This window comes from Takifugu flavidus, chromosome 3, assembly GCF_003711565.1.
Source record: "Takifugu flavidus isolate HTHZ2018 chromosome 3, ASM371156v2, whole genome shotgun sequence".
NCBI lineage: Eukaryota > Metazoa > Chordata > Actinopteri > Tetraodontiformes > Tetraodontidae > Takifugu > Takifugu flavidus.
In genome coordinates this window covers 14496064-14513908 of record NC_079522.1, presented here as the reverse complement: position 1 = coordinate 14513908, position 17845 = coordinate 14496064, and the positions used below count along the sequence as shown (strand labels likewise).

General features: G+C 42.5%; 1 protein-coding gene across 2 annotated transcripts; it reads right to left on the bottom strand.

The window, feature by feature from the left end:
- Positions 1–3058: 3058 nt before the first annotated feature.
- Positions 3059–17686, bottom strand: cfap221 (cilia and flagella associated protein 221). Of its 2 annotated transcripts, XM_057026999.1 has the most exons (26): positions 17545–17686; positions 17014–17129; positions 16820–16920; positions 15955–16041; positions 15764–15859; positions 14610–14710; positions 14331–14434; positions 13619–13778; positions 12581–12710; positions 12208–12310; positions 12036–12129; positions 11842–11929; positions 10974–11051; positions 10787–10882; positions 9970–10057; positions 9640–9731; positions 9338–9418; positions 9071–9175; positions 8877–8981; positions 8706–8791; positions 8562–8619; positions 8376–8476; positions 6197–6289; positions 6012–6119; positions 5454–5580; positions 3059–4801 (listed from the first exon to the last, which is right to left on the bottom strand). In XM_057026999.1, exons 2-26 carry the CDS (start codon positions 17126–17128, stop codon positions 4733–4735), a joined length of 2466 nt encoding a protein of 821 aa, XP_056882979.1. In that variant the 5' UTR covers position 17129; positions 17545–17686; the 3' UTR covers positions 3059–4732. The 2 variants fall into 2 exon arrangements, with proteins under 2 accessions (XP_056882979.1, XP_056882980.1); XM_057027000.1 differs by lacking the exons at positions 8376–8476; positions 8562–8619.
- Between the last annotated feature and the right edge of the window lie 159 nt (positions 17687–17845).

The window sequence follows — 17845 nt, the reverse complement described above, 5'->3', positions numbered from 1 at the left end:
CACCTTCTCGTCCTCTTTGCTCCTGAGATTATTTGCAGATGGGTTTAGTTCAGAAACATACAATATTTCCATTCAGCAAACGTTCCAGGTCATCAGTTTTGAGAGGATAAGCCTTTTATTAAAAAAAAAAAAGTTAACTCTCACGGAACATAGAGCAGAATCTGGCCCTTGAAAGCCCCACAGAGAGAGCAGAACCTGGTTCTGCATCTGGAGCATCTGGCCTAAGGGTAAGGGTCGTTCTATGGGTCCTGGTGCTGGTGTTGGGGGAACTGGGAAGCAGAAAGGCAAAGGTAAACGTCAGTCCTGGAGCAGCAGCACACATGAACGTTCTATAAACAGCCGTGCTCCACTCTCCTGCGCTCCTGCTGTCTCTTCTTGACCTGCCCATAACCCCCCCCCCCCCCACCCCCCCCCAACCACCTTTTCTCTCCCCCCCGAGGTCACTTCCTGCCATGTGAACCGACAGCGGAGACAGTTAAGCGTATAAATTCACAAGATTGAGCTCCGCCATCATCGCCTGACTCCACAGATTAGCCCACCCGAAGATTGAGTGTTGGGGGGGGACTCAAGTTGTGGGCTTGTTGAAACACCTGCTGTATCTTTAGATCCATCAAATAAGTAGAGAATGAGATTTCATTTACAGCGATTTGGAAGTGAACCACAGCATGCATTTAGCCAGGCTTTGACTCGGACCGTCGGAGATGGTCATGGTATATGTGGATTAAAGCTGGTCAGCATGATCCTTAGCATCCGTTTTCAATTAGCCCGAAATAAAGGTATAAAAGTGAGCAGCCGAGCTGACAGCCAGACATCTGCCGGAGTAGAAAGTGAAGGTGAGAATAATTAAAGACTCTGACTGCTCTGATCACTGAAACATTTAGTTATTACTGAAGGTCCCCAACAAACAAGCCCATAAATCATGTTGAGGTCATGTTGGCACTCATCAAAATGGCTCCAAGAGTTAGCTTCAGCCCCCCCTAAAAAACCCCAAACCCAACATCAGACCAGGTCTCACGCAGGTTCAGACTGCTACGTTGTGATCGCTCAATATGGCCGGATGCCCGGCGCATGGCAGGATGCGCATGTCTGGCAGTGATTAGGGTGGAAAAAGGAACGGAGGAGGAGGAATCGTGCCAGACGTAAAGTACAGATAGCAAATAGTCATTTTAGCTGCAGGCAGGATGCCAGGATGCCTGTTTTTCAGCGTTGGCTGGTGGCGATGACATGTGGCACTCGTGAGGGATTTGACCTTGTGGATACTTGGTCAACATCGGCAGGAGATTATTTGGTGCATTAAATTAATTTCTGGGACATAACACAGGCTGGAGGAATATATTTGCATGAATAAGAATAAATTACTTGTTTGTCTCCCCTCTCTTCCCTATTAACAGTAAAACCATTAAAATGATGTGCTGATAGATAAAAACGACGGTAACGACGGATTTAGACGTATGTCAATTTTTAAAGCAATTCAGGTGTGAAACATTAGATAAAAACATTAGGACAATGCTGGTGTTAGCTTCTTGAGTTGGTTCTTATCAAGGTTAATCCCCGCAGAATGATGTTGACTTTTTCAACAAGATGAGCTAAATCTTTAACTTTTTACAAAGAACCGGTGCTACTTTTTCCATTGATGGGTCAGACAGATGGGCTAAAGGTTCTCTGAACAGATCTCTTTGAAACATCAAAGGATCCAACGGTGTTTTAACCTTGAGGGAGATTCACCCTGGTTACATTGAGGATAATTGATATTGACAAGGCGCCCTTTTTGGTTTGAGCGACCGCTGCGGCGATGCACCGATACACAAGACCAAGCTGGGCGAAAGTGGGAACAGCTTCTTCAGTCAGGTGGACTAAAGTGATCAGGAGTTGAAAGGTGACAGTGGGAAGAGAACCTCCTGGAACAGAAGGTCATAGACAGGACCTTAATCTGTCATCATGTAGGGAGAAGGAAGTGATGTTAGCCATTGTCCTCGTGGCCAATCTCAAAGGAACGAGCCTTTCAATGAAGCAAAAGGAGATGCAAACGGTTAACGTGAGCACAGCAGTGTTGGACCTCAGACGATCAAGGAACACTCTAGACGAAGTAAGTGGAAGGACGTCGGCACACTTGGCTGTGCTGTTCTACCAAACTAATTAGCAGCAAACAAGAAGCTAACAGCCAGTATCTGCTGTTTGTGCGTCTCCGAGCTCCATGAGGAACACGTGTAGCCGGTTCTACCAGGCTGAGGCTGTTTGAGAGGGTGTCGATACAGCTGTGGAGGGTTTGTAATTATGGGAGGACCAGGTCTCTGTCCCGATCCTGACTGGTCATGAGGAACACCCCCCACCCATTTTTTCTTTGGTAGAAATGGACTTCTTCCCACTCAGCTTCATCTAAATCAGCAGACGCTTCGGCCGCTTTCATCCGGCGAGCTTCAAACCGGGCTGTTGCTTTGACGACTCCTGCGTCTGTTCACGCTCTGCTGGGTCAAGTCAGAACTTGGGGCTTTCATGCTGACATTGTTCCGGGCCAGCACGTGTTGGGCTCTCTGTCTTTTTCACAGACGATTTGCTCATTTTGAAGAGCACTCAAACTTCAGCTGAGGCTAGAACCAGCAGCCCACGGGTCGCGACCCACACCGCTGTTGCCAGGGGCTCTCGGCTCTTTTGAGCGCTCTTGCTTTGCGTTGACAGCCAAACGGATGCCTCATCTTTGTGTTTGCATCTTTAAATCACCAGATATTCAGTATTCAATTATTCATAAACCTAATCCAGTTTCTGAAGTATTTAACATCCAGCTTGGTTGCTTTGGGGCTGAACCATTAGAAAATAAACTTATATTGAAGCGCTATGAGGCATTAGCCTTATATATAAGTGATATTTGAAAATGCTCTATAAATGATTGATATTTTAAATGAGATATGTGCTTTCCTAATGCATTCCTCCTTTATACCGCCTTAATAAAACATTGAAAGGCTGGCTCAAAGTGCAAATAAGTCTCAATTTCATGGCTTCATTTGCCCAGGACCTGAAATATAAGGCAAATGTTTCTAAAGGTATGAAAAAGGTGCAAATGTTTCCACAAACAGGCAATTTCTTATTTCTTTTTTCAATGGTGTTGAGTTGTCTGATGAAGCAGCAGGAAGGTGGATGGAGGCTCTGATGGGCTTGGACCTGGAACAGCAGGTGACCTGGCCTTGGAACCAGCTTCAAAACACAGACGGGAACAGCTCTCCTTTCATTTGTGGAGATTCTGAATCATAAGCTCGGCCAGAGACGACTGATTCACCTCGAAAACTGGGTTCAGACCTCAGTTTAATTGAATTCTGACAACAGTGGACAAGCACATGTCTCAGGACATTTGTCAGTGTCTGCTGGAGAGAAGAGAAGCAAGGTTCACCTCCTCTGTGATTGGCTGAGAGCGAAATCTGCTTAAATCAGTTCAAACCCTTTCGGCACGCTTTGGGAAAAGAGGCATCTTTCAAAGCCCTGAGAGGCAGAATTGTGAAGAAACGACGTTCTTAAGGTTGTTGGCTCAAGTTAATGAGGAGACAGGCTCAATCTGATTCACTGGCTGGCTGAGACAGATAAGGCACTTGCTTGAAGCTGTAAAGGTTGTAGGATCGAGCCCCTTCCTTGATTATACATTTTAGGAGTTCATGTCCAAAATCCCAACAGAAATAATCCTGTAGGAGAAACGGTTTTGACCCAATAGCTAAGCTGATTACAGACGAGCTTTGTTTATATTAAGGGTCATGAACCCAGTCCGACAAGGCCCATAAACCAGCTGGGTTTTCTGCCTGACCAGGTAGACACCAGTTTACTGTGTGAAAGCAGGTGTCGACCTGGTCGTACAGAAAACCTGACTGGCTTGCAAGGGCTGAATGTCAACACCCCCGGGTTAATGGGGGATAATGACCTACACTGGTGTTGTGAAGGTTGTGGGTTCAAATCTCCTCCCTTTTGCACTCAAACTCCCAAAGTATAGAGCTAAAAGGAACACCTTCAAGCAGAGGCCCTGGATGGTGTGGTGAGGAGAGAACACGGCCGCAAGTCGCCAGTGGTGCAGTGTCTGGTTCAAATCCCGTCATGCCTGAGAGGGGGGAAGGGGGGGGGCTGGTCCCCTCCTGGTGCTCCACTGAGGTAAAAGCAGGGGCTCTTGGAGCAACAAACTGTGACTAGCAGCGCTGTTTGGCCTCCCTATTTAAAAAACTACTACACACATGAAGCCTACACATTCTTGCCAACTGTATAAGTGAGAACAGGAACAGGTTCCACAAGAAGAGCTTGTTCTTTTCAAGTAGTCAGCGTTCCATCAGCTGCAACAGATCCTCCAAGGTGAGGTCTCTGGTGGCTCCAGAGCAGCTTCGGTTCCACCTTGGACATTGAACCACATGTTATCTAGTCGACACAGGTTGTTTGACACTTCATACCACAACAGGCTGCTGCTGTCACGTAGCTACACCAGTTTGAAACTGGATGGACGTGGCAGAGAAAAGCTGCCACCGAGGGTGGAGGGGAAGGGTGTGCTCAGGAGTTGTGAAACAGCAGATGTCCTGTTGGTCAAGAGAATCTTCAAAATGAGTTGATTAAAGCAACACTGTGACTTTTATTATGGCTGTGGAAAAACATCTGGCTGGCTGTGACAATCTATGACTCCTCCATCAGTCTGCACCTGCAGTTTCAAGAAACACTGAGTGTAATAAGAGCTGCACACATCTGTTACTATTATTACACCATCTATTACTTATTAAATGCTGTGCCTTGGATAGACGTTTAATATAGCTGGAGGATTTCCTCTGATTTCCCAGATGTCGACCTGCACAAAAGGTGAATTAAACGATCTGTGCAGGATAATTAATACATTTAAGCTGAGATATAGAATCTACTTTCAGGAGCCATTTTATAAAAACTATCACCTCAGCGTTTGATAACTGTTGGACGGTTGCAGGTTTAATGTCACATTTGCATCCAAAAAATGAGGTTTGTTAACGGAAATCAGTGAGATGAAATGTATTTTGCTGAAACACACCGCCATGAGCCGTACACAAACACACTAACAGCAGAGGACAGACGACACTGACAGAATGGGAGCGCCCTCTAGAGGGCGCAGCAGATATAGTGAGAAGAGTGAGTGCATGTGTGCTCCCCAGTTTGCATTGGTGATCATTTGAAATGAATGCGTGGGTTTGTGTGGGCGGATGGAGGGATAATGAATTTCTAGGCTGTCTAAGAGCAAACCGGTAATTTCTGAGTGAGTGGGTGGGAGGGAAGGAGGCTCACTGGTGGGTGGGAAAGGAACAAGGTTTTATTTTGCAGGAGAGGCTGGTCAGACAGTGCCACGTCTGCCTGGATGAGCAGGATGCTTATAATTATGTCCATTCATGTGTGTCTGCACATGCACCCACAGATGACATTAATACTTCTGCATTTCAAATAGGCGGCATGTGTGTTTTGGGGGGGCTACGCACGGTCCTCTGCTGGTGGTTGAAGCTTTCTACAGCAGCTCTGAGTTGCTGCAGCCTGGCCATCACCTGCTTCCCCATCTGGTTGAGCTCAGAGCGGCAGCTCACCTCTGTCTGAAGCTTCTCCTGCTCTCTGTGGCAACAGAGTGGATGAGCGTTCAAAATGAAGCCCCCAGCAACAAAATGCAGCATTTTGATGAACTATGCAAATGTAAAAACACTGAAAAGCTCTATTCATCATGTTTCCATGTTACTCCAATTGTTCCAGGATTTCATTCAATGAGCCATGCAGTATAAAATATGATAAATGGAAAAACTGCAGCTACATTTCTATAAAACAATGCTTAAAGATGGACATTTCATTGGAAAGAACTCCCCATTTGTGTTTATCCTGAGACTTCCTGTCTCAGAAACCCTCCAGAAGTGTTATTTGTCATGAGTATTTATATAAATATACTTCAACAGTGCTCCTATTTATGGTGAGGAAAACGTAAGCAAACTTCAGCCTCCTTTGCACCCAACATAACGACATCTTTCAGGCATCCATCATGGCGTTAGACTCACCTTCCTGTTGCTCCGTTGTCACGGTTGCTATTGGAGACCGGAGCTTCCCCACGCAAGAACTGTGCTCTTATCATCTCTGGTGTTAGCTGAACTGCCGAGCCTTGGCACCTGCTCGCGTCATATATCACAGCAATGATATGGAAACATGATAGAGGATCATCAATCTTTAGGTCTGATGGTCTTACGCTGTGTCTGCTGTTGGGAGCAGATCATCAGGAGGAGCCGTCAGAGGAGGAGGTGTCATGGATGGAAGTAGATCAGTGCTGGAGTCGACAGACCTACAGAGGACAAACACATTTTCATTTATCTCCCCCTGGAGAGCCGGACCACACGCTTACCAAATCAAGATAAATGCACCATCTTACTTGGATGAAACAGCTGCTTAAGGTGGTTTGCTATCAGAGAATAAACAGAAATGATAAAAAGGCCGGAGGGAAAAACAACGGAACGAAAATGCTGATAAGGTTTCAGAGAAGCCCCTAATCTGGACAGATCACTGACACCTGATGGCACTACAGTCACAGCCACAAAAGAAGAAGCAAGAGGCTGCGATCACTGCAGACATCCATATTAAAGGAAGGAACGGTCAGAGAATTCCCAGAAATGATATTAAACATACTCAAATCCTCATCAAGGACGCCTTGAATCTAACACAATCAGTGGGGAACGAAGACACAGGTGGGTAGGGCGGGTAGTGGCGTGGCCCTCACAATACGATACGGATCACGAGATTTGTTCACGATACGATAAATGTTGGGATCTTTTACATAGCTGAAGGAAAAATGACAAATGCTGAAATCTTCATACGTTCATCAGATGGGAATGATAACAATTCTTCGGAATTGGAACATTACAATAACTTGTAATCAAACAACTTTAATTTGAATTACATATATCAATTTTCATTTTTTTAAAAGTGTGTTTTTGTATTTAACTTTTTATGTATCGAGGTAACAACCAAAACAAACACTTTTCCTCAATATTCTAAAAGTAAGTACTTCATGATTTAACAAAACACTCTTCTATAAATCATTAAATAACCAAAACATTAATTTCTATTAACTTTTCACTAAGATAAATTATTTTTTTTAGTTTTGGGGTTTTGTCTCTTCAAAATAATCGTCACTTGCTTTTTCAGTTAGCAAGACCAAAACCCCCCCTAATTCTAGAGGTATACACAGCCAAGTACAACAATTTTTACAACTGTCTTTTCCATATCCAGAGCTTTGCTTTGCTGTATTCCTACATGCAGTTTAGCTTCCGCTGGACAATTTCCTCCAGGCATTGGTTTATTTTTTCCACATGAAAACAGCATTTAAATAAAGTGATGTAACATTTTTTGTTATAATAGGTCCCATTTTAATTGGCCAATTTAACAACTGTGGAAATCATTGTGTCCCACTCTCGTTAGATGTATTCACAGATGTTTGTTACCTGCGTAGCATTCATCCAGATCATTTTTGTTAGTTTCTCCTTTCATTCAGGATCAAACTGAATGATGAAGGCTCCTCCATTTCAACTGCATGCTTGTTTATTGAGGCTCTACTTCCGTGACTACTGGGCTCACCTCTGCAGTAAATATTGTAGAGACTGGAAGCACTCCAGTGGCAATTTGCAGAGTGGAGGTGCAGAAGTAATACTGGATTTAAAATCCATCTAGGATGACTTATTACTTGGACAAAACATATAATATTAAGAGTCTGAGTGTCCATATTACATCAGGAGACAAATTTTCATGATATATTGCCATATTGGTATTTTTGGTAGAAGAAAATCAGGTGGAAGAAATCAGGACAGGAAAAAACAATCATCAGAGGAGGGAAAAGAAGAGGAAAGTTTCGAGCAAGACTTTCTGATTATTATTATTGTTGTTGTTGATAACACCTGACGAAGAGGTCAGTCAGGTGTGGTTTAATACCAAGATTACTGCCACATCAATTCATTTTTTAATTTTGTTTTTGCCTGTGATGGAACAAAGCTCTGTGCTAAATGACGAAACAGTAGACGTCACTTGATCTTCTCTTGGTCTCCAGACCACCCAGACTACAACTACATAAATACCATCCATGACGCTGCCACTGTCCGTTGAGCCATGTGGCTTAAATCATCCAGTTTGTGGAGATAAATGTGAAAGTGATCAATGAAGCAGTGACTGAAAGTGAATAAGGCTGTTGAGGGAGCAGAAATGATTTCTGGGGGAAAAGAATCCTGAAGATTAGTGCTGATGGACAAAGAAGAAATGTGATGTGGACAAGGTGAGGAAAATGGACAGAAAGGTGTGGACAGCAAGTGCCAGAATCACACAGTCGATGTGCAAATTGAACACGTTGTGAAGAACGACAACAGCCAGGGAGTTGTTCACACCTGAGTGGGTTTTGTTGAGACCCGAGGACATTATTGGTGGCAGCAGGTCGCATGGAGAGACAGTTTAAGGTAATCCAATCAAAGCTCTTCCAGGTCACGTCCTGTGGGCAACAGATTTGAAGCTTTAATCCAGAAACAACGTGCTGCTAAAATGCTAAATCCAGCACTGCTTCAAGTCAAATCTACCTTTTGCTTTGCTAACTTTATCTTTCTGCCACTCGTGTCGTGTTCACACGTTTGATACCTACAAAGGGAAACCAGACTAATCTTGGGTGTGGCTGTTCAGAATGTCACCACAAACAATTACTCAGACTAGCTGTTGTTGTTCACCTGGGCAGTGGGCACAGGTGCCACTCCAGGTCCCCCTCCAAGTATTTCAGTGTGGGTTTGTACGCCCGCAGGCCTGGAGCAGGGTTCTAAAGGACATGAGCAGATAAATATGCTCAATCCAATTATAAGTATACACACAAAATAAAGGCTCATGCAGAGAGACGGCGTTACAAAGATTCTGAAGGGGTTTGCAATGGGGGGTCCCAGCAGAGCCTCAGGAGCAGTGAAGGACAAATGAGCGATCTCCTCCTCTTCCTCACTGAGCAACACCTCAACCTAAAGAGCAAAAAACATACAGAGGGAAACTACACATCACTGGAGGGAAACACAACGGGGGAAATGAATTACAGATATCTGAATGTTACCTCTGAGAGGGCGCGAAGGGGTCTCACCAAACCGACTGGGATGTAAGAATTAAAGGCCTTCCAGGTGGAGACAGACTGGTAGCCCATCAGCTCATAGCTGCGGACCTACAGAGACAAATCAAAACCAACAAATCAATAAATTCAAGAGAAACATGAGAAAATCAGGCAAAAAAGGATAATTAGATCATGTGTTGAAATATCCTGGATGTTAGACTTATATTGTGAAAGACTGAGTTTTGGCAGTGGGGGGCTGCAGAAAACACTCACTTGAAGGTTGAAGACAGGAATATCTGTCGTCACGGTCACTTCGATGGGATCCACGGGCAATGTCCTCAAATTACTGAGAGCCTTGAAGCATCAAACAGACAAATGGTATTATTTGTCCAAATTGAACAGCCAGGCCAAGATTTAATGAAAGTATGGGGTGGGGGGATCGAGCTCAGCTTCTACTATTACATCAAAGACACCTTTCAAAGGAAATTATGAAGGAAATTCAGGAAGAGAGCTCCCATGAGCTTTTTACACACCAGCTGGGTTGAACTTTGGTGCCAGTTATGTAACACACTCACCAGGGGGTCATCCTCATCAGGGAAATTGGGGAACGTAAATGGAAAGATTCTGTCAGGTGTGATCTTCAGCATGCACGTCGCCTTTTCTTCAGCTGGAATAACAGATGAAATAACCATTATTTCTCCAGGTCTTTGTTTGTCATGGTCAGCGAGGGATGTGCTGTGTGATTATTTGCACCATAAATAGTGTTGTCCCTGAGGCACCGTCCTAATAACCACAAGGAAATTCATTTCAATTTCCCCCAGGAGGAATAAATTGAATTAAGCATGCTTTACTGACGATCATAATGAGATTACATCTGACGCTGGAGATCAGAGGATCATCCAAACCTTTCTGAGATGACGGTGGGTTCTCAGCACAGCCTGCCTGTTTCCTCAAACGGTTCAGTCTCCGGCTCATGCGGCAGCGAATCGCCACCTGTCAGGGAGAAACAGGAGGAAAGGAACTTAGTGCTTTATGGTGAAGGACTGAATGTCATCATTAAAAGTTACATTTTGGATTAAAATATTACAGATTCACGAAGAATGAGAGTAATCTCAGAGAAAGATCTGTTATTTGCCAGAGTTTCAGAAGAAGTTGCCTCCTTTTTCTTTTAGTTAGGAGCAGATTTATCTCGGTGCCGGTGGTTCATGAAATATTGATTAGGTGAAGACAGCAGGAGGCTCATTGCTCACTTCCGTACAGGCAGGTTTCCACAGCATCAGTCAGCTCCTCGTGGACTGACCATGATCTTTAGATGCCTTCGTAATCAACTTTTCTCAAAATATGACTTATTACTCAAAAACTCAATCATAAACATAAATATTCCAATTCACATAAAACGTCTTGTCAATACTTGAGAAAGGCTTTCCATAGACAAAAGAAAAGATCACATATTGTGGCTGAGTGTGGCTATTGGGCTCCTTCGGAAACAATTTGGAAAAACTGACAGTGAAGAATATTAAACATACAGCATAGTGCGAGGAATTCATGCCTGGCTGAGTTAAAGGAACACGGCTGCAGGGGCATGACCACCCCTCCTGAGGGGCAGGCAAAGTGTGTCACTGATGTATGCATGTATATATTTGTGCATCTACGAAAAGGTTCACGCATGTGTGCATTTGTACGTGTACCTCAGAGACTTTACAGCTCTTATGGTGTGTGTACCTTGCGTGCACCCTGCTGGAACTGTTTAAGGGCTCTTTTTTCCAGGTCCAACTGCAAACTGGGGTAAAGCTGGAAGGATGGGACTTCCTTGCAGACCTTGAAGATTTTATAGAAGCTTTTACCGTTTACACATCCAGGATGACTTTCCAAGACATGTTGAACCAGACAGTCAAACTTGGACATTTACCTGTCCTGCTTCAAAAAGCACTTGATGGAAGGAAAGCTTCTGTCCAGCAGTAAAATATTCACCACCTCTTCTGGATACCTACAGTCAGTAAAGATTAGCATTAGCATAGCACAATGGATATCACAACACACAAACTAAGGCAACAGCCATTCATATCAAATAAAATTATAATCATTCTCGAACGTAGGCGCCTTTATATTTGATATATATGCTGAAAACGTTTTAATTTTTTACCTAAATTACCCACTGAAAAATAACCAGAGGTATTGAGGAAAACTATCCTCATGCTCGCAGAAACTTTTTGGTTGTATGACTTTTTTTCCACAGACCCTTCAGCATAACGACAGCCATAAAATGTTGTCGTGCTAAAATCCAGAGGTATTCAGGTACTGGCCTAGATTCAAGTTTCCAAAGACAGAGTGAATCTTCCTACCATAAAAACCCATAAAATAGCCAAAGTGCAGTGACACATGGCTGTAAATCCAGATATTATGAGGTCATTTGCATGCTTATGCACAACACAGGTGACAAGAGGACAAGACAAGGTGACAAGAGGACAAGACATGTACAAGGGAAGTTTTTGAGGAACTTCTCTCTTCGTGGTCCGGATTAGTTTTTCAGAAGGGTCTGCACGTAAATATCAAAGAGGATGTAACTGTAATTAGAACAGCAAACCACAGCTCATATCACTCCCAACCAAAATTTATACGATTCCTAATTTTAGAAGAACTGCATTTGAACACCCGCGATGTTTAAATAATTCTAGTGAACTCTAAATGTCAACTCTAAATTGGATTTGCTCATCAGCTGAGTCAACAGAGAGCTGCAGGAGTGGCCAGGCCTGTGGCAATTAAACACCAAGTCTCACCATGTATTTCTGCTGCGCCGCCTCTCTTTCCACTGCAAGCTCACTCCTGCGTTTCTCAGAGACGGGTTCTTCACCGAGGTGAACTTGCCTAAATGAAAGTTCTTGTTCAATGTGTACTGTCACAAATGGTAGTAAATACAATATTTATCCATGTAACTGCAAAACACCAAATGATACATGTTGAGGTCGCCAACCATCTGATGTGGTTTTCCTTTTCCTGGATCTTTCTCATGAGCGCAGCCTCCTTCATCCACCTGTCCTGCAGACTGCTGCTGTCACAGGAAATGGCTGACAGAGCAGCAGAATATCGACAGATTATAGACCGAATCAGCAGGTGGGAGTGTCTCATTATTAGCTTCTATCTACCTTCCCTCACGTCTCTGATGGTGAGTTTACTGGGGTCTTTCATCGACAACTTTGCCACCCCAGAATCCATCTGTGGCTCCAGTTTGGTCAGTGCTCCTGATGTCTAGTGAGGAGGAATATCAGTGAGAGCAGGAAAAATGATCCCCAATTAAGCTGTTTTTAGACTCTCTTAATAGAAAATTAGATTCCTTCATCTAGTCTCTTTAATTAAAAGTGGATTCATTACGGTAACAACCTAATAATCTCACACCATATTTCAGCAAAGACCTTTATATTATTAATGAACCGAGTGTGATCGCATCTCATTTCTATTTTCAGCCTGACAGGTTTCATTTCACACATGGGTATACAAGGAATAAAGACTAAATGCTACCTGTGATTTGTCAGCCTTCTTTGCTGCCCTGGGGTTGATTTTACACTGGGGGGCTGACTGGGTGACAGACGAAGTTCTTTTGGTGAATACAGAGGCTCCATCAACATGACTCATATTCTTCTCTGTGGCACTATTATGCAGAAACATCAGTAAGTAGCTGATATTACAGGTTTTTCGTGTTTTGTGTTATCTGTAGACAGATACACAAAACATGTGGGTGGTAAATACCCTGTGTTTTGTGTATCTGTCTACAGAGCTTGCCGTGGCTGCAGAGCTGACAAGACAGTCTCTGAAACAGTGCCAACAAGACTCATTACAGAGATTTGCAAGCTTTATTTATTAATATTTTATTGTATTAGGTTGCATTAGGCTGATTTCTGCTCGTCGGTATATTCAGATCTGCTGATTCCAAGCAGAGGCCCCGTCTCACTCAGCAACCAGCAAATGTCAGATGCTGGGGTTGAACACCAGCTCCAGCACATCTTTCACATGCACATATCTCATATTTTATGTGGTTTCATTTTAGGGGAACAACAAACAGAGTTGGAATGTTTTATATGCTAAAATGCTATGGCGAGCCGTATCCATCTTGCTATCAGGGCTCCAACTACAGAGTGATTTTCATGAATTATTAACTTTTGGCCGAGATAACACCAACACTGGTGCACTGGTTGAGGCTGCAGCAGTGTGATAGATAGCACACTCTTTCTCATGGGAACTGGTTTAAACATGAAAAAAGAGACAAGGGGGAACTTATAATCAGCACGCATGGTTATTTTTCTCATATTTCAGGCCATGTATTGACTGAGATTTTACTTTAAACACGCAATCGGGACAACGCTGTGTAAAGATGTGTCACATAAATCACAGATTCACAACAAAATGATGACAGATGATGATGGTTGCGTATCCAGGTACAAGAATATTGTAAAACAATAAAAACTAATCACAAGAAATCGAGATTATGATGTTGACACTGTAAATCTACACAGCAGAGGATCCACTTAACCTGGAAATAATGGCCGCTTGTGTAAATACCTGAGCATCAGGTGAGGGGCGGAGCTCCCAGTGACGGTGCACAGGTAGGGTTTGGTGTTGAACTGCGAAATGACCACCTGAAAGGTGAACTGAGAGGTCTCGTACTGGACAGGAGTGAAGGTCACAGTGATCTGACCTTCACCACCGGTTTGTATCACACCTGAGAGAACAATGGACAGATCAATCATCAGTAATGATAGAGCGTAAACAACACAGAGATGAAGGTGCTCACAGAGGTACATGCAAGATGAGCATAAACATTTATTTAAATATTTTTAGAAACTCATTCAAATCAAAAGAACAGAAACATTAATTGAAAGTCAGGGAACGTCTGAAATCCTGAAGCGAGTGTGCAATGCTCCAAGCCAAAGCTGTCAACAAAGAAACAAAAGACACACAGACCCCCCCAGAAAAGTCTCCAGAATTAGACACTTATTTGTATCTCTTCTCACTCCAGCTCTGCACAGAGCGAAAGCTGCTAATGTAATTCCAGTTCTAAGTGCTCCTTCCGCGGTGTAATGTTGTTTACCAGACTATGAATTCAGTTCAGCGTCAGTGTGGAGGAACCAGAGGCATCCTTCACGCTCTGTTGTGATGTGGATGACACACAAGCTTTTTGAAAGAACCCAGCTCTCTCAGTTCAGAGCTCACGCTGGAAAAACGCCATTCACCTGTTTTCCTTATACCACAAGAAGCGATCAGTTGAGTTTACCTCTGAGAGGATGGATGGAGAAGGCCTCATGGGACTCAATAATGTACACCTGGAACGCAAAATCAATGGGGCTGCTGCACGTCAGAAGGATAGCACGTCGAACGCTGCAGACGGGCAAAAACAGAAATACATTTTCTTTCAATTGTTTAACAACAATGCATGAAAGGAAGTCTGTTTAGCTTTATGGAAGAATCCAAACCGACAAGCAAGTCAAAACTCAGAGCACCGAAATCCACGACACAGGCGCATGCGCACGCGCCCACACAAACACACGCACACCTTTTTCCAAGCGGTGATGCCGGGAGGTCAATGCGTGAAGGGATGTGCAGGTCATTGATGACAGGGTAACCATGAACTGGAATTAATAGGTTCTCATCCCCCTTTGAAAGCACACAGTTGGGTTCAATTTAGAAAACAGAGAGGAAACATGAGAGAGAAGAGACTACGAGAAGATAAACAGAGATAAAAGACCTCAAAGGAAAAACGACAACATCAAAACAGAAAATGACTGATGGTTCCTGTTAGTTCTTTGTGGATGCTGTGAGAGACTGGAACTCAAGTGCAATTCTCAAGGACCGCTGTCAGTAAAATCCTGAGATAATTAAACAAAATATTTGTTTCTGGTAGCTTAAACATCTCTGAGAGACTTAAGTTTTTTAAAGTCTGATATTTAACCACATTAGGGCATGTATACACAACTTAAAACACCGAAAATGGAAAAATTTCCTTCAAGAGTTCAAAAGAAGGCCCGAATTTGCAGTTTGAAAACAGAGTGTTTGTCTGTGTGTAAAGCGCACGCATTAAGATAAAGGTAGCACGTTTGTTATATTCGCCAAGGGTCAATCGCTCATGTTCCAATGGACATCGGCGCGCACTGGCCTGGAATGCTCTCCACAGCGGATCGTGATCGGGAAAGCGCTTTTCAAAAAGCAATGAAAGGACAGATCAGCTTTTTGCAAAATGTTTTTTGTTTTTTTTTTAAAAATGGAATTGGTATTGCTTGGGACCTCTTACTGTTATTCCCCCCAATATACAGTAAATGATCGCTGCAAAATAACAACTTTTATTGAATAATTACACAAACCTAATAATCCAGTTAAAAGGTTAGGAGACAGTTAGCGATAAATACATTTCAGTTCTAAATGTATTGTTCTTTATATAATAATTGCATTTGGTCGGGATAATCTACATTCACCATTCAGGACGAGCACTGAAAGTACTGAAAGATGAAAGTACTGTAGCGAGTTACTGTAACAACAGTTAAAAAATGTATTATATGGAATTTTAAGTGTACTTTATTGTGCTTTTGATACTTGAGTAAAGTTCCCAGCTGACAGTTATGCTCAGAATAATATTGTATCTGTATTGTATTCTAGTTCCAACAGCACAAACACAACAGCATCAGGGTGACTGTGTTCCACTTTCATTCTAACCTTGCAGTGAACCCGAATGCAGTCATAGAAGTAACGCCACTCGTCAGGGCAGAATCGGACCTTCAGTGCATAGGCGAGACCTGGGACAAGTCGATACTGGGAAAAAACCCAGTGAGGCGTCACACTGATTGCCTTGATAGATAAGCTGAACAACAACATTCTATTCAGGTCAGCAAGCTAAAATGACTTACCTTTTTGGTATAAGATGTTTGGAAGTGCCTGGTTTGAGTGGGAATGATGTGAATATTCATAACTTCAGATGAGATGTTGATTAGTTTCTGAGGGAAGGGAAGAGAGGAGCAGAGGAAATTTTATTTCCATCCAATCATGTACACTTGAAGAAACTATTTTCATACTCTTCACACTTACATCCACTAAAAATCATGAAAAAAAAAAAATCAAATTTATCCTAACCAAACAAGAGGATGGAGATGATGGAGCAAAGCTGTGATTATTTTAATATTTGGTTACGTTTTTAAACCTGGGTAAAACTTCCAGCTGTACACTCACTAATTTGCACCTTAACAGTGCCCTGCTGCAGGAACACAACCAAAGCAGAGGCCTAATTCTAATGCTCCACATCCTGTTTATATCTGTGGATGATCCATTCTGATGTGAAAGGAAATATTCCAATCAAAGGACAGACCAGTTGTTGGAACATTAAAAGCAGGTTAAACAAAGTAACAATACATATTTGCACTTTTGAAATATATAAATTCTTGCCACTTTGTAGGGTAATTAGCATAATGGCCAGAAAATTACTAATAAATCAGGCTGCCTTAAGGCCAACCATTTATCGCTATGCCAGTGAGACAAAATAGATTGCAAGAAGGACACAGCTGTCCTCTGTCCTTTCAGAAATTCCTTTCAGAGGATATCACGACAAATTTATATATACACACCGGTATATATATATATATTATATATATATATATATATATATATATATATATAATATATATATATATATATATATAAAGCAATGGTTAAATTGCACAACAGTGACAAAAATGGTTAAAAACGGTTAAAACAAACAGGGAAAGGGAGCATTCCCACCAGGATCTTGATGTAATCCTTCTGTAGTTCAAAAGCACTGAAGTGAAGCTCTGCAGGTTCTGCTTGAATGAGTCTGTTGCTTTTCAGTTTGGCATAGATTTCTAAAAATGAAACAAAATTTACAAGGAAAAAAAATCAACATGACTTTATAAAAAACAGTGTAATTTCAGAAACCTAACAGCAATGAATGGTACTTGATTCCAAAGGATTGGGAATGTGGGCTGTGCCCCTGTTCTCCTCCAGCAGCTGGCTCAGAGGCAGAGCGGCCCCTCTAGACAGGCTCTGAGGAGCAGAGAGGGCCACCTCCATCCTGGGTCAGGGTCAGAAACTCAGGTTTTCATGGGAAAAGTGGTACAAGGCTGTGGATGATGTCAAAGAGAAACTCATGTGTTGTTGAGGCTAAAAAAAAAAAAAAGAGTCTGCTATGACGTCACCATCTATTTAAAGATTATTTCATATGTCTGATTCAATTTGTTTTAATTTTTTAAATTACAATTCAATTTCAATTAACTTCATTAGCGCGAATGTGGTCGACTATTAGCCAATAATGTAATTACGAAGTAAAAACAGCAAATCAATGTGCTTTTAAATACTAAATTAAGATAGGCTAGCAAGGATGCTAACCAGACAGCAAGAGTGCGTCCGGAAATGCCTTTAATTTAACTGGCATTAACTTCAAAAACCCTTATAGACAAGACACGTATAACTTTAACTGCCAGACTTACTTTGGGCTATTTTTAAAAAACTTTTTCCTTCGGATGTTGTTTTAAAATGTCCATATTCACTGACTTCCGCTTAAATTCATTCAGAGAACGCTAAACCAATAATGTTACCATAGTAACGACAGGCTCTCCACGGGGCGGGGCCATAGAGGGTGTATGGGCGGGGCCGACGTGGAGCGGGACAAAACGATTTGTTGTCTGCAAGAAAAGAGCAAAAGTCATGCAGGTGTACCTACAAAATAAAAATATGGACAAAAGAACCTCGTATATGTAGGGTATTATTGATTTTTAGCATCGATTATGC